We start from the raw sequence: 15,891 nt of genomic DNA, 5'->3' as shown, positions 1-15,891 counted from the left end.
TCTCTCATTATGTGTCGGTTGAAATGTGGAAAAAAAAGTGAAGCTGTGATGGAAAGTCCCATCTGTAAACACACATTATCAAGAAGAAGAAGAAGAAATAATAACACAGAAGTCAGCTAGTTACATTTATATTTTCTGAACCACAAACAACTGCACAACAATTCAAAGCAAAACATGTAGAACACTACTTAATATGAAAGACTCGGCCACAAAACTGAACCTACCCAATCAGGTTGTGAAAAACAAAAGAAAATAACTTTCTTATCATTTTTGTGACCAAGTATTTCATATGTTTTGTACTATTGCGAAATACAACTATGGTTCAGAAAATACCACTAGTTGACTTTGGTATTCAGACATGGAGATTTTTATGACGGCCTTAATTTTCTTTTTCAGATTTTAACTCATGGATAATCAGAGACTGATTGATTTTCTTGAGCCAATATTGCAAATTATGAATCAGTAGCATAATGACAAATAGCAGTGAAAATTTCTGGCATTTATCTTCAACAGTCTCTGAGATATTGTCACTCAAACAAAGATTAATATTTTAAAGCCCCCCCCAAAAAAACATCCTGAAAATGGGTTTCAGTCAAATCAGTGACATCGGAGAGAAATAGTTTTTAAAAATCGATGTAATGACCTTTTGTTCTCTTCTTCTGAGTGAAAAGACACATTTACATGGTAATGTACACTTTAGATGCTTGTTATTTTTCACAATATGCAAATTGTTTGCCATGTGATTATTGTCACCTGCTGTACAGATTCATCTTCCCATCTGATTATCACTCTGCTTGCTAGACGACATTGATAATTATGTCAATAAAAACAGAATCATGTCTGTAGACTGTTGCAGTCTTTGCTTCAGGAGAAACATGCTCTGTAACGGCATGCTTTCAAGTTTATTGCAGATGTAGTGTAACAAATCAGTATCTATCTGCAAGAAGACGGCCTGAAAGAAAATGTTAAAGAACTATGAGTATACACTAATTTTAAAACCAAAGAATCATCATGTTCTTCTTATTTTGTTAACAAACTTCATCAGGCATATATTTTAATTCGTTTGGTATGAATTAGTAACAATTAACGCAGAGGATTGACAATGGGAAAAAAACTAAATTTTTCCCCACACATTTTTAACACTACTCGATTAATCATGGAATTAAAAGTTTTTAAGTGTCTCTGACCTTTCAGGAAATGCATGTCATTTCAGTTTTAATGACTGAAATAAAAAGCCTGTTTGATTGATTCAGAACAGTTACAGTGACATGGCAAGTATTTTTATTATTTTTTTTAAATTCAGAATTCAAGAACTGCTGTATTTTAGCAGAAACTCCATTAATCACTTTAGGCTGAGGCTCCCATCTGCTTTGCAAAATTATTCACACTAATTAGTCTGAAAATAAGAGTGGTCAGATCAGTCAATAACTGATAAGAGGGGGACAAACAGCCATACAGCACTAATAGGTTTACAGATGCAATCCAAATGCAGCAATCCAATCAAAATAGAGCCAATTAGTATAAATAGATCCACATATCATCAAAGGATCATTCGGAATATGTTACACATTTGACAGTTTTGTACATACCCAGTTTCCCAGGATGCTATCGGTGTATTCCAACAGACTGCTTTTGAAACATATCTGTGCTACTGCAGAGACATGCTGTACATGTAGCTGTTAATGAAAACGATTACTCATGTACGGAAAGTATGTAAATGTAAAAGCGTATTTTGATCAAAAGGTGGAGGCCAGCTAGTATGGTTCATATCAAAAAAAATGGTTGAAATGTAGATTTGTTAGGAGGAAATAATACCGCATGGGAGGCAAATAATTTGTTGAGTGCTGTTCGGAACATATAGTACATGTATCATATGCATATGAGGAAGCAAAGACCTCGTTATGCAAGAACTGAAAAAAGGAGGCTCTACTTTAGATGCCTCGTTTGAACATGAATGCCAACTCCTGGAAACAGGTTGTGAAAATATAACATTTTTCATATATTTTGACAAAACCAACGCTCTGGACAGTGGACACTGGTGAACTACAAAGTTAACCTTGTTTCTTTTGTATTTTTGGAGGAGCTGTAGCATTTGGTGCTCTGATTTCTGAAGCAGCCCAGGAGACTGTTGGCTCAGAAAGCCAAAATACTCTGTAGCTCCTAATGAGACTGCACAAATGAGGGACAGCGCAAGAGATACATGATTCTCAGCAAGAATTTAAAAAAAAAAAAAAAAAATGGGAAGAAAAAGGCGGTAATTCTTGATGTGTCATACAAGTCGACTCAGTTGTTAATGCAGACAGGATCCAATTATTGTAAATCAGCATTAGCGTCCTTCAGCAAGTATTTCTTAATATATGCATTAATGTTATATCAGTGGATTATGCTCTGTTGATCTGTAATTAAAGCAGTTTTTTGACTGCTGTTTAAAATACATCTAAGCTCAATGAGGGACAATACAATGAACAGCGATGCAGGTAATTAAGTATTATGTCCTTCTGGCATACAGGTTGAACAAACATGACTTTCCTCTGTGCCTGTATTTGTCACAGCCGGTCAGTCATTATAAAAGGATGAGCGCACGTTAAGCTCCAATAATGTCAGCATAATCACCTAAAATTATATAATGAGAACTTATATCTGGAGGAAATCAAAAATCTTGCACAGCAGGGCACATACAGCAATCCACTGCTTGACATATCCAAGGAGCTGACTACATCTGTGGAGCTGAGAATGAGCAGGTGAACAGTTTTAGGTTCCTGGGAGTTAATATTACAGAGAATGTGTCATGTTCATCACACCTCTCCATCTTGGTACAAAGAAAGTTGAGAATCCACTTCTTAAGGAAAGTAAGGAAAGCAAAATGGCAGTCCCTGGTTCTTAATGTTCACAAAGGAGCAATGGAAAGCCTCCTAAGTGCAAACATTACAAACTGGTACAGGCCGTGCATGGCCTGAGTCAGAAAGGCTCTGCTGGGGGGGGGATATATAAACCACCTAGAACATTATCAGTAGGCATCTACCGAGCATCAGTGACACTGCTGAGACAAGGTGTCTGCACAGATCCCATTGGGTCCTCAAAGACAATACCCACCCAAGCCACGGCATGTTCGCCTAGCTGCCATCTGGCAAGCAATACAGATGTATTCTGTGGTCATAGCATCAGACTTCAAGGCAGTTTCTTTTCTCAGGCTGTGAGTTACCTGAAATTTTCCTCCACATTTCACAACAAAAATTTGTTTTATTCTTGCTGCTTATTTAGGAGTTCTTTAGAAAACGAGTGGGACAACATCTGTAATTTTATCATACAATGTTGAGTTGCATAATGATAATCTATTTGAATCGTAAATCTTCATATTGGACCACAGTTGGACTGTTACAGTTGCAGGTTAAGCCCACACGGACTACCTGGTAGCAATCTGCAGGGAGAGTGATATACGATAGAAGGCATATTCTTAATACATAAGTAATCACATTCAGGTAAATTTCAGGTATTCTGAATTACAATGTTACAAAAATATTGAGTTTGTCAGTATCTATAGTTCTGCCACTCTCTTGCATAAAGTGTATGTTCTGTGTTATGCTCACTGAAGACATTCTTGTTCATGTTTTGTTGCTTTGTAGCTGGTAAAGTGGGAAACAATCTGGAACTAGTTGCAGTTGGCCCAACAGTTTTCAGCAGACACAAAGGCACAGCAGGTGTAGGCTCTCTCAGTCCAACAGCAGCTTAACAAAGTCAACACTCGGTGTTGCATTGCATACGCACGTAATACACCTGGGTCTCTGAGTCATTTCGTAAGCTCAGCCCGCTACCAGCCAGCCTAAAAGAAATAAGAAATGTCACAATGTGGGCCTGGCATCATAAGTCTGCTACTACTCAATCTAACAAAGAAATAATAGAGTTCAGTGTGGTCTGAAATTGCAATTAATTACAATACATTAAAATTTAGCCATGCAACAATTATCTGTATTTGAAAATTATACAGATCTATAACCACATCAGCTCAGTCAGTATAGTGGGTGGTTGACCAGCTTGAGTGTGGTCATTACTGACTGAATTACTAAATGATTTGTGTAACAAAGACATTCCCACTTGGAGGAAAGTTGATCTTTTTGAATAAACTGTGCCTGAAGGGGTTACAACCTAATGAATTTAGGCGATATGAAGAAAAGTGTGACAGCAGGGATAATTACAGTTCAGTGGTTTTATAGCTGAAGCTACAGTTGATCCTCTATAAGAATTCATAATTTAAATATTAGTAATATTTAGCCATAGCTTTTTGACACATTATTGTTATGAACATATATAGTGGAGTATTGTCACTGTGCATCATTGTACCATATAAATGTGTTCGCATACTGTATGTTGCTATTGGAAAATAACTGTACAGTATTTAAAACATTTTTTCATGTATGTATCCTACGCACACCCAAACTAGTTAAGGTAGATGGCTGCTCTCTGAGCCTGGTTCTGCTGGAGGCAATCAATTTTCAATTTTAATTCAATTTTATTTATTTAGCGCCAATTACAGTCAAACTGTCTCGAGACGCTTTACAGAACCCATATGCCTGACCCCCAGAGCAAGTCAAAAGGCGACAGTGGCAAGGAAAACACCCTTTTTCTGTCACCAAGTGCTTTCTCAAAGGAAATCAATAATTTTTTTCTATGGTATAATACTATGAGGTGTTTTGTAAAATGCCGTGAGATAACTTATGTTGTGAATTGGCCTTACATACATGAAATTGAATCGAATGTCTTACAAAATGTAATTTTGCATGTGAATGTTCCGGAAGATTTAAGCACTCAGTTTTTTAAAAACCAAGTGCAAATTAGTTCTTCTATTTTTGCAAACAATAGACAAATGTTTAGCCTACACTTGTACGAAGAGATGATCCGTCAGTAAGCCTGAGGAGCAGAGAATTTCATTGTGTAATAGAAATTTAGTCAAACACGTTGGTACAAATACATCTTCATTTATTTCACATACATTTTTTTTTTTTAACTTTTACTTCTGAAGTTTTCACAATCTAAATGATTCAACAACAAAATGAAGAACTACCACAACAAAGTCCAAATTTCTACTGGGGAAAATGATGCAAATGTCACTGTAGTAAAATTGACACATGTAGTTTGCCAACCAGCAAAGGTACAGTTAAAGGAATAAAAAGAGACAAAAATAGGACGAAAGTGTGGTTCATGTAGGTACTTTGACCAACACTGGGTCATTTTTATGATAATTGAAGTGTTACGTTAGATCCTGAACAGTGTTTAAGGACCATTTTTTAATGTAAAATTCTTAGTAATTTCAATAAATAAAATCTTTTTTCTTTTATTTTTGTTTATAAATAATATATATTCATTAATATTTAGGAGTCAATTGGGGGAGTAGGGACAGATCATCAGCCAGAGAAGCCCTTCCTTAATCAATGGAAACTTCAAAAGTCTGAAGAATGTTCTTGCTGAACACGTGGGGTTATATCAATTTTGGCTAATGCCTCCCATGAATATTGCTATGAATAGTTCCTTTGAATGAATATGTACATACATGTACATAATGAAGCATTAGGTACACATATGCAAAGTATTGACCATAGGAAATAATGGTCTGTTTCATTGATTTGTTCAGTGAATAAGCATGGCGCAAGACTAAACAAAGTAGATTAATAGCGTAGATACAAATTTGTACTGTACATGGTTCAACTGAGTCTGTAGAGCCAACCCAAAATTGAAGGGTTCTTCTTAGGCATATAAATTTCAAAAAGCTGATAAATGACACCTATTCCCGTCCAGGTCCCCATGGTGGCAATTGTTTCCACTCCTTATCCGAGAAGTTGCCCGCTGGCAATTAAGTTCTACTACACAATATCCAAACATTATATCAAGATCCAGTGATTTAAGGTACTGCTTGTCATGTTATGATGCCCCAAAGTTCTTCACAAACACTCTCCCTGCAACAGTGAGCAGTCCAGTCATCCTATTTTCAAAAAAAATACATTGTACTTTGGGCAGTTCCACAATCCAGTCTTGGATCTTTGAAAGAAGTCACATCATTTTCATGTTAAAACGACGAGGACCAGCTTGTCCCTCTGCAGAGTCAACGTTAGTGCCATTAGACTTTGAACGAGGCACATACTCAACGTCTATGTTGTTTTTATGTTTTCCTTTTCCTCTGCTCCAAACGAAAAGAAGCAGGAAGCAAAACAAGACCACTCCCAGGAACGTGAAGCAACCCATAGCCGTTGACACTAAAATAGTCTTAAGGTCCAAACCGAGGGTCACACCAGTCGTCCCATTGGCAGTGGTATTACTGGGATCTGTGTAGTACTGGGTCCTGTTAGCATACAGCGATCCCAGACTTTTCACCGCCAAAGAAGTCATCAGGGTGGCATTCCCAGCAGAGTTGGAGGCCAGGCAAAGGTATACTCCGCTGTCTTGTACCTCTGCTGACTTGATCTCTAGTGTACCATTGTTGTGAACCGTCACTCTACCATGGCTCCTACTTGTTAGCACTCGTCGACGTGGGGACAGCCAAGACACAGTGGGCCTTGGTGTTCCTTCTGCACTGCAGCGCAACATTGCTTGCTGGCCCTCGTCCACAGTAATTGTTTGTGTTTTATTCTCGCGGATTTTTGGCTTGGTGCATGTCACATAGTAAGATAGGAGAGTCTCCTTAAACTCCTTAAAAGGCCGGCCGCGAATTCCCTCAGGTGTGCTGCATTCTGGCTGCGAATCCCCAAAGAGGGAGTGCCCTTTCTGCAGGATCCACATAAGACGACAGTCACACACTAAGGGGTTGTTGTCGATCAGCAGAACCACCAGAGCTTCAGGGGACTGAAAAACACCCTTCTCCAGCGTGTCCAGCCGGTTGTGAGAAACATTAAGGACTCTAAGAGCCCGCAGGCCCTGAAAGGCATACGGTTCGATGGTGGTCAGTTGAGCTCCAACTAGATGCAGCTCTCTCAGCCGAACCAGTTCCATCAGCATGCCCCCTTCAATGTGCCTGATACGGTTGTAGGACAGGTTGAGGTGCGTCAGGTATGGCAGATGCTTCAAGGCTTGGTAAGGGAAGGAGGACAAGTTGGTGTTGGTTATAAACAGCGTCGTCAGGTTGAGGCCATGAAGCGTATTAGCTGGAACATGGTCTAGTGAAGGCCAATTATCAATCTCTAAATGTCGCAGCCGGAACAACTTTTTGAAGGAGTATGGATGCAAAGTGCTAATGCTGAGGTATCGTAGATGGAGGCTGACCAGGTTGTGCAGGTGAGAAAGGGCCTCAGTGGGCACAACTGTAAGGTTGCACCTTTCCAAGGTTAGTATCTCCAGGCTTAAAAGTCCACTGAATGCACGGTGAGAAATGTAAACCAGATCATTGTCGCCTACTTCCAAAAACTTTAGATTGTGCAAGTCCTGGAACATATAATCCAGGAGGATGACAATTTTGTTGTCGCTTATATCCAGTCGGGTAAGATTTGTTAAGCCTGTGAAGACACCCAGAGGAATGAGCTTGATACGATTGCTCTTCAGACTGAGTGAGTGCATGTTAAACAGGGCATTAAAAGCTCCAGGCTCAACATAGCTGATAACATTTCCACTGAGGTCAAGTTCCTCAAGTCCAGGAAAGGCAACAAAGTCATCAGGGTTGATCATTGTCAGCTTGTTCTTACTCAGGTCCAGGATCCTAGTTTCAGTTGGGATGCCATCGGGGATGCTGGGCATGCGCTTGCGGTGACAGACAACTGCCTTGCTCTGCGCTGAACACTCACAGCGCGAGGGACATCCCAAGGTAGAACCCACAAAGACAGCCATGAAGGCCAGTCCCAGGAATGGCTGCCAGCATGAGACGACCGTGTGCAGCATGACTTTGCTCATACAGTCGACCATTCTGTCACGGTTCTGCAAAACAAGAAAAAACAAACAGAGAAAGAAAGAGCTTAGTCACTCAGGGTGGAAATGATAGCTGTGCTCCTGTAGAAACAAGTTATATTATAAATAATAAGGCATGACTCGGTCTACTCTGAAAAAAATAGCTCAGAACTGGCCAATTGCCATCCTGTTCCGATCTGGTATTGTTGAAATACAAGAAAGCTGAACTGCTGGGGTCCAAATTTTGGTTGAGCATCCCCACATGAATTAAAGAACTCCATTATTTTGTCGCTTTTGAATCTGTCTGCTGTCTTTGCTTTCCTTTCATCCATGATAGATTCATCCAGCCACAACAGTGCTGGTTAAAATGCATCCCTGGTGAGCACTGGCAGTTTTTTTTTTTTCACCAAAATCAAATATACTTTCAAATGAATATAGAAACGAACTCTCACAGTCCACTGTATGAGCTTAATTTATAAAAGAAGAATTCTGGATGTATTTACTGCAAATATGAGATAGAAACACAGACCAGGGTGACTTGGTTTGTCCTGACATGTTTCATTTTTACAAGACTTGTTTTGCTTTTCACACATATTTTCTTTCTCACTGAAGTGGAAATAATAACATTCAAAAATATCATCCGCCCTATCTCTTCGAGGGCACAACTCAAAATAAGGTACACAGACAGAAAGAACGAAATCACTCCTGAAAGAAAAACCTTGTCAGTTTATACAGTTCATGGACAAGTGTGACCAAAGCCAATCAACAAGTAAAAACTGTTGCAAGGCATCATTTAATGTTGGGAGAATATTATGATTTTCAATACAAACATCACAACAGGAGCAGCAAAAGCCAATAAATAAATATCTCATGTTGAATGTTTTTAATCCAATTTAGAAATCCATTTTAGCAGTAGGTAAACAAATCCATTCTAATGAGCATAGTTTCTAAAGAGTACGCCAGAGTCAAGCAGTAACATTAAAAACTACATTAAAACACACCCACCCACACACAGAGTATATATATATATATGTATGTATGTATGTATGTATGTATGTATGTATGTATGTATGTATAAAATCATATAAGCCTATGAATAAAGGCTTATGAATAACAAACAGCATGCATACATACATATTTTAAAAATGGACCAGGTTATATTTTACAGCAGTTTTTTTTTTTTTTTTTGCAGAGGCTGCTTGACTCCAGCTGACTCTTTTGAAACTATGTTTATTGCAAATAAGAATAAAGTAGAGATATGAACTGATGCACTGCTTGCAACACGCAGACTGGGTGACAGGTTGCAATGATTGCAAACCATTCCTGCCTCATTTGGTGTGTCATGGGCTGTGCTAAATTTAAACGATGACAGGAGTAATCTGAATTTTTCCCCAGGCCCTTAATATGCTAACAGATTTTGGTGCAAAGATAATGTGATGACATTCCCATCTAAAAAGACACATTACATAAACCTAAGAAATCCATTGAAATGGGCAAAAAAAATAAATAAATAAAAATATACAAATAAAAATAAAAATCTGTTTCTGATGGCCACGTACCAAGTGCTTGTGTACAGGGGCACAATTCAAAAATGCACTCAGTTTTATAAACAACATTCCTTTCTGTTACTGTTGCATATTATGTAAAACCTAGATGCTGTGCACCATAATGATGATGATGATTACGGTGCACAAATTTTCAACAGAGTTCGTTAGTCATTGGCCTATGTTATATGTAATTAAATCTATTTCAGTTTCCATTCATGGTATATATGTGATTAATGTACAGATTTCTACAGATTTTTCCTGTTGTGGTTTCTTTACCTTTGCCTTTTTTTGGGTTTGCTTAAACTTAACAGAGAAAAATCCAATTTAACACTTTTATAAATGCTATGCAGAGAAAGGAGAATCTATCAATAATATTGCTGATATTATTTTTCTGATACTTAATGCCATATCTGTGTAAACTTACCAAAATACAATCATCAAAATGTTTAATGCACTGTATTTCATCCCATGAAACAAAAACCCTTCATGCATCACATGTGTGGAAGCTTTTTGTAGATTATCTGTCTTGCTAATATGTGTACAGTATTTAAGACAGTTTACTTTGCATGTATGTAAGAAAGCAACCAACTGAGAGAATGTAGCTATTGATTTTAACGATCAGTGTAGGGGTGACAGTGTTTTCATGAACTTGAAATTCACTTTGCGTGACTCTGGTGTGGAGTGCAAAGCGCACAGAGCAGAGGTGGAGGGAGGGAAACAATGAGGTGGGAGGTTCCTTTAAATTAGGCCCCGAAAAGTAAGTTGTTGGCACTTTGGAGGTGTTATATCTGCTTTCTACTGCGCAGAAAGCTTCTTCTTCACTTCATTAAATCCCTGCAGTCATCTAAAGGCAACAGGACACATATGATATTAAATCCACAGCCTCTGATTTGAGAGGTGTAGTGCCATTACACACGCCGTTTGGTCCTGTGTTCACATCATGACAACAAAATGGTTTCTGAAGAAAGTGATTCTTCATTTGCTGAGCTAATGATGCTATGTGTTACTGTGAATAGCACAGCTGCTCCACCTCAGCCAGCCCTGTGAACCAAACAGTACAAAGTGTGCACCCAAGACTTTAGTCTACCTAAGCACAATATCCCGGCACGACCTGTGTTCACTTTGAATAACTGGTTGAACTCAGTATCACATTTTCCATACTAAGGCACATCAGCATGTATGTTTAGTTTACATTTAAAATAAGCATGTGACATTTGTGTTAATCTATCAGTCTAAGACCCCCAGTTATATCACTAGTTCTGCTGCACTGTGACAATCTCAGCTAATATAAAGATTTTAAAGAAATAATCGTATGCTTCAGCGTCCAGCCTCACAATGCACAAATAATTAGACAGGAACAGTGACATCGCCTCTCACACATAGTGACAACTATCTGCTCATAAACTGCCCACATAACATTATTTTTAACACAAGGTATGAATAGCACTAAAATATCAAGACAATCACTGTAACAGAGGACAATCACATCAGTCTCACAGACCCACACACACTTTTAAGTACTCAGAGCTCACAAGCTCTCCTCATCTTGGTTGTGCAACCTTGCATCCATTTTTATAGTTAATCAAACTTAAGTATATTCCTGCAGAAGCAGTCATCAGTTAAAAATCCACTTTTGCCTCCTCTCAGTCAACATGTGAGGCACATTGGCGATTGTGGCTCCACACTAAAAACTGCGATGGATTGTATAGACCAGATTCTCAGTAAGGTTACACAGAGGTAGAAAAACTTGAGTTTCTTTCCTGAAGGCTGTTGTGTCCATCATAAGCTGAGATTGTTTTTTTTTAACTGTACTTTCTCAACCCTGTTACCTGCAAGCAAAATTGAGAGACGAGGTGTTGGTTTGGGCATAACCATTCATTTTCTAAAGTAATGATCAATCTGTCTGCCCCAGTATTCAGTACAAAATGTTAGATTTTTCCTCCTTACATGAACCCTAATAGTACATTCAGAACTCATCTGTTATGACCACTATGTAATGTAGCTTGGACTTGGAAATATCATGCAGTATCATATCAGTGCTGTTAACAAACTCAATGTGATGATGGTTAACTGGCCACTGTACATACCTAAAGTTTGCAGTGGTTCAATGAGTAAATCTGCAGTGTGAATATTTTGATTCAGATTCTTCTTGTGTCAAGTCTGATGACAGTGAACCTATTATACATCTTGTTTGCTTTGAAGGTTTCTTTAAACCGTTTAGTTTCTATAATTCTAAAGTCTTCTCTCTAGAATAAATACTTAATCATAATATTCAGCACAATAGCTCATAAATAAAGTTGATAAACGACTTTAACATAGTGTTCAAACATGTAGATATGTGTGCATACATGTCTGCACAGTATATTTTTCTTGGTTGCAGCCGCCTTACTCATACACTGTCCACATGAACTGCAGCACCATATGATTTAATGATTTAGTAAGAGGGTGTCTAATCAAGATAATGAATGGATTCCTTTGCAACAGTGTGTTATCAGAATAAGAGCGAACCTGTGATGTGACCCCCACACTTGCGCACTCCTGGATAAGAAGACCATAATGCAAATGCATCATCAGTTGCATCCAGTGAAGTGTGTCCTGTACAGGAGCAAATGCTGCATAGAACTAGGCACATGCCCTGGAGCAACATCCACAAATAAATTCACAGCGATCTGCTCATGGGTTTCTGTGTATGAATGTGCTCCTTACTTCTGGCTGCACTGCTTATATTTCTCATTTCCTCATAATTTTTTTGAAAATTTAAGTGGCAGCAACATTTAGTGAAAGTGTCTTGTGTTTTGTGCTGTTTTGCATTGATCGACTGTGTGCTGTTTATGCCTTTAATAAAGATTTTTCTTTTGTGACACTCAATTTTCAGTAGTTAGAGAAAAAAAAAATCTGCTACAACAGAAACACATTTACAATTATTTTCAACAATGCTATGAACATGCTTTAGATTAACTTACATTTGTGATTCCTACAGACTCAATGAGTAGTGTGACATGGCAGGAAAAACAGACTGTTACCTAAAATATCAGTAGTATTTTTTTTTCAACACTTCTTATGCATCAAATGGAAACTGGCTTATACTTATGCTCACTGTTTTAAATGAAATCTTGAACATGCAGTCACAAAATAAAGTGAAAAAATCTCTCACAACAGCTACGGTAATAAGAACTTGCCTCAGCCAAAATCAAGCTTTTATTAAATTTGTTAAAAAAATGTTCTTGGAATCAAAATGAATAAAAGAAATAATAATAATAAAAAAAACTGAACTGATGTATCTAGCCATTTTTCAAATGCAATCATTTTATTTCAATATTCTATAAACTTGCAGTGACATTCGGTAACAGTCCAATGGCAGAAATCCTGCAATGCACAGCGAGATAAGACTGCACAGAGAAGGTGTTTCTATAATGTGGCCCCTGACCCACATTAGTGCAGGGCTGGATCCTGAGAGGGTGATGATAACAACTAGTGGTGTCTGACTCAGCATAAATCTGCAAACAGCCATTTTGCAGAGGTGCCGAGGTCGCCTGCGCAATGCCATCATCCAAAGCATATGTACACAAGTGGCCCAACGTGAAACTCAAACTTATGCAATCGTTTCTATGGCTATTAAATCAGGATTTACTTCTCCACTGAGAGAAAAATATGACAACTTCTTTGTCCTTGCCCATTTTTCATTTTTTTTTGTGTGCATACAGTTTTATATTCCCATCACAAACTCATTTCCACATGAATCGCTAAAAACACGTGGAGCACTTCCATCTCATGTTGCCGCTCTTTACTTTTCAACACAGCCTGAGGCTAACGAGTGAGAAGATGAGTAAGGACGACGTATGTCTTTGCCAGAGTGGCAATACACAGTCCAGTATGCACCATTACTCATAATTCCATTAACATTTCTTTCTCTGTCATGCTTTGTGTGCATAAGGTTAACAATTCTTCATCTTTGGCTGCACTATTGTACAACAGTAAATAAAAGCTGATTTGCTATATCTTTTGTCAGACAAATATAGCTTAGTGTAGCTCTGACTTCTTGACTTGGTGTCCAGGTAAGTGAATGCTACAAGAGGTTTTATCACAAAGGAATCTAAAGGTGAGAGTGTAGCTACTGTGTGCAGCCGATTGCAACTGTACCTCAGGCAGTCGACTGATATTTTCTGTGGGTTATCGCTGTCTTTGTATCTCCCTTTGCTTGCTTACAATGACTCTTTCATTTTGCTCACAGGCTTTTTTTTAAAACCTTTTTTCTTTGTACATTACCTATATATATATATATATATATATATATATATATATATATATATATATATATATATATATATATATATATATATATATATATATATATATATATTTGCTATTTACCACTATTTTTCACATGTCCACGCAGACAACATGGACCATGCAACCAAGAAATGTTTACCTTAAAAAGTAAGGCAAAAATATTTCAGCTGAAAGGGAGGTAAATCATTATGTTGTGTACAATGTGTACAGCAAGGAAACAATATAGTGTATCATGGATGCTTTAAAACTAATTATTCAAAATGAATATTTCAATATAGAAGTTAGAACATTCAGTTTGTTTAATTAGGAAGAGTTTGAGGTGATTTCATAATTAAACATAATTTATTTATTAATGAATTCTCTTGTATGTGAAAATCCAAAATAAAGATCTCCAGTGTAGGTGTTTAGTTTGACATTTCCTCATTAAAACAAAATAAGGACAACACAAATTAATATAATTATGTTGACTTTAGATGTAGTATATACAGACTATAGGCGTGGTCCCAAGTAGACCCTTTGGAGTCTAGCAGACAGAAGCACCACAGAAACATGGCAACTGATTTTGTTTTAATTGCAGCAAATTGAGTCGAGCAATCAAGGGTCAGTTTGCTCATCAGTGTCTCTCCCCCTGCCGGGCAGAGTGGACACCCACTATCCATGTTTGATTTCAAATTATTTACCAACTAATTAGCCCCAGAGCTCCAACATGGAGTGAATTTAATTACCCAAAATGATAAATTAAATCACTCAATGGTAGATCTCAATGTACAGGAGCTTGTTAGACTACAAAATGATCTTGGCAAAGGAAGAAAATGACTTGATATGATCTGATGCAAACATATTAAGCCAGCTTTGAAAAAACACATTTAAGCCATGTATAGCTTGCTTGTACTCTTTAAATACCTCTCTAAATTACGATTTCAAATTAGTTTGAATGCAGGCTGTATATTGTTCTGTTCATTTGTTAAAGGATTACACAAGCTTTTGGCTCAAGTGAAAACATGAAAATCAAAGTTGGCATAAAACGTTTTTTTTTTTTTTTTAAGCCCTAGCAATGACACTGGAAGTCACCGGTCGACTTTGTAGCCACTCCATTCTGTTTAGTTTCTTAAGCTGTAATCCCGGAAAACTATTGGTAATAAACATTTTGCTTTGGCATTTATCTGAGCAGTACATTTGCACACCCTGAATGCTCACAAGACACTTCTTATTTTACCCAAGTAGCTTGAGGATTTAGATAACAACTTGGCCTCTGTGCAATCAACCAATAAAAAGCCACTTGTGAAATTGGCCTGCCTCTATCTCCTCTGGAAAGGTTTTCAGACTGTGTTTGATGTGGCCCCCAGGCACTAATCATCGAACATAATGTGATTCCTCTTCACACAGAAAAGCCTCCCTGTGTTTATGGTGGATGGTGAGAGACAGTTACTTTCTTTACCCAGCAATTATCAACATCCCTTAAAAAGCATAATCAAAGCGTCAAATTTTGATATTTTGACTCAGAAGACATCTCCGGAGGAAGAGCCACTACTGAAGGCAGGCAAAGGGAGGAAAATGAACTCTGAGAGCACAAGCAAAGATGCAGAGGAATGAGGACTAAAGCAATAATGAAAGCAACATTATGTGTAATCATGCAGGGAGAGAATATGCAACATACTGGGTGCAGCAGTTAGACAGCAAGCTCTCTTGTAAATTAGCATCTGAGATGACCGCCCTCGCATCAGCGGGTCCAGCTCATTGTAATATAACTGCTTTTAATGAGGAGTGCATATGAAAGAAGTCTCTTTCAGAAAACGGAAAATCGGGGTTAAAAAATATATACACACAATATTACTCAAATCTATTTAAGTGAGATAAAACTATGTCACCATTTTGACATATGTATGTCCCTCTGCATATTTACTGCAAGAATACATCTCTGCTTGTCCCACTGAGCAGAGTTTTCAGAGTTTCCGTGGCCACAAAATGGTTAATTCTTGCTTTTTGAAAACAACAGAGGAAATGGAGACACACAGTGTTTGATGTCTTAATTTCCCAGATAACTACAAAATAACAGCACAACCTCATAAGGGTCATTGTAAGGGAAAGTTATTAAATCATCATTTTATTTTAATGAGGCTTATATCTTATAATGATGCTACCCTGAAGGAAAGATGTTATTAACTTGCAGGTTAGTTCACAGTCAGAGTGT

At 37.8% G+C, this 15,891-nt stretch overlaps 1 protein-coding gene across 6 annotated transcripts in view; it reads right to left on the bottom strand.

Moving 5' to 3' along the window:
- Nucleotides 1-4,957: 4,957 nt before the first annotated feature.
- Nucleotides 4,958-15,891, bottom strand: part of lingo2 (leucine rich repeat and Ig domain containing 2) — a 210,996-nt gene continuing 200,062 nt past the window's right edge. For all 6 annotated transcript variants that reach the window (XM_035955274.2, XM_023285737.3, XM_055016828.1 and 3 more), the window contains one exon: nucleotides 4,958-7,893. In XM_035955274.2, coding sequence (XP_035811167.1) covers nucleotides 6,043-7,881 — 1,839 coding nt within the window. In that variant the 5' untranslated portion in view covers nucleotides 7,882-7,893 and the 3' untranslated portion in view covers nucleotides 4,958-6,042. The remainder of the gene's footprint in view (nucleotides 7,894-15,891) is intronic.

This window comes from Amphiprion ocellaris, chromosome 13, assembly GCF_022539595.1.
Source record: "Amphiprion ocellaris isolate individual 3 ecotype Okinawa chromosome 13, ASM2253959v1, whole genome shotgun sequence".
NCBI lineage: Eukaryota > Metazoa > Chordata > Actinopteri > Pomacentridae > Amphiprion > Amphiprion ocellaris.
The sequence above is the reverse complement of the archived record's forward strand: the minus strand, read 5'-3'. Positions and strand labels throughout refer to the sequence as shown.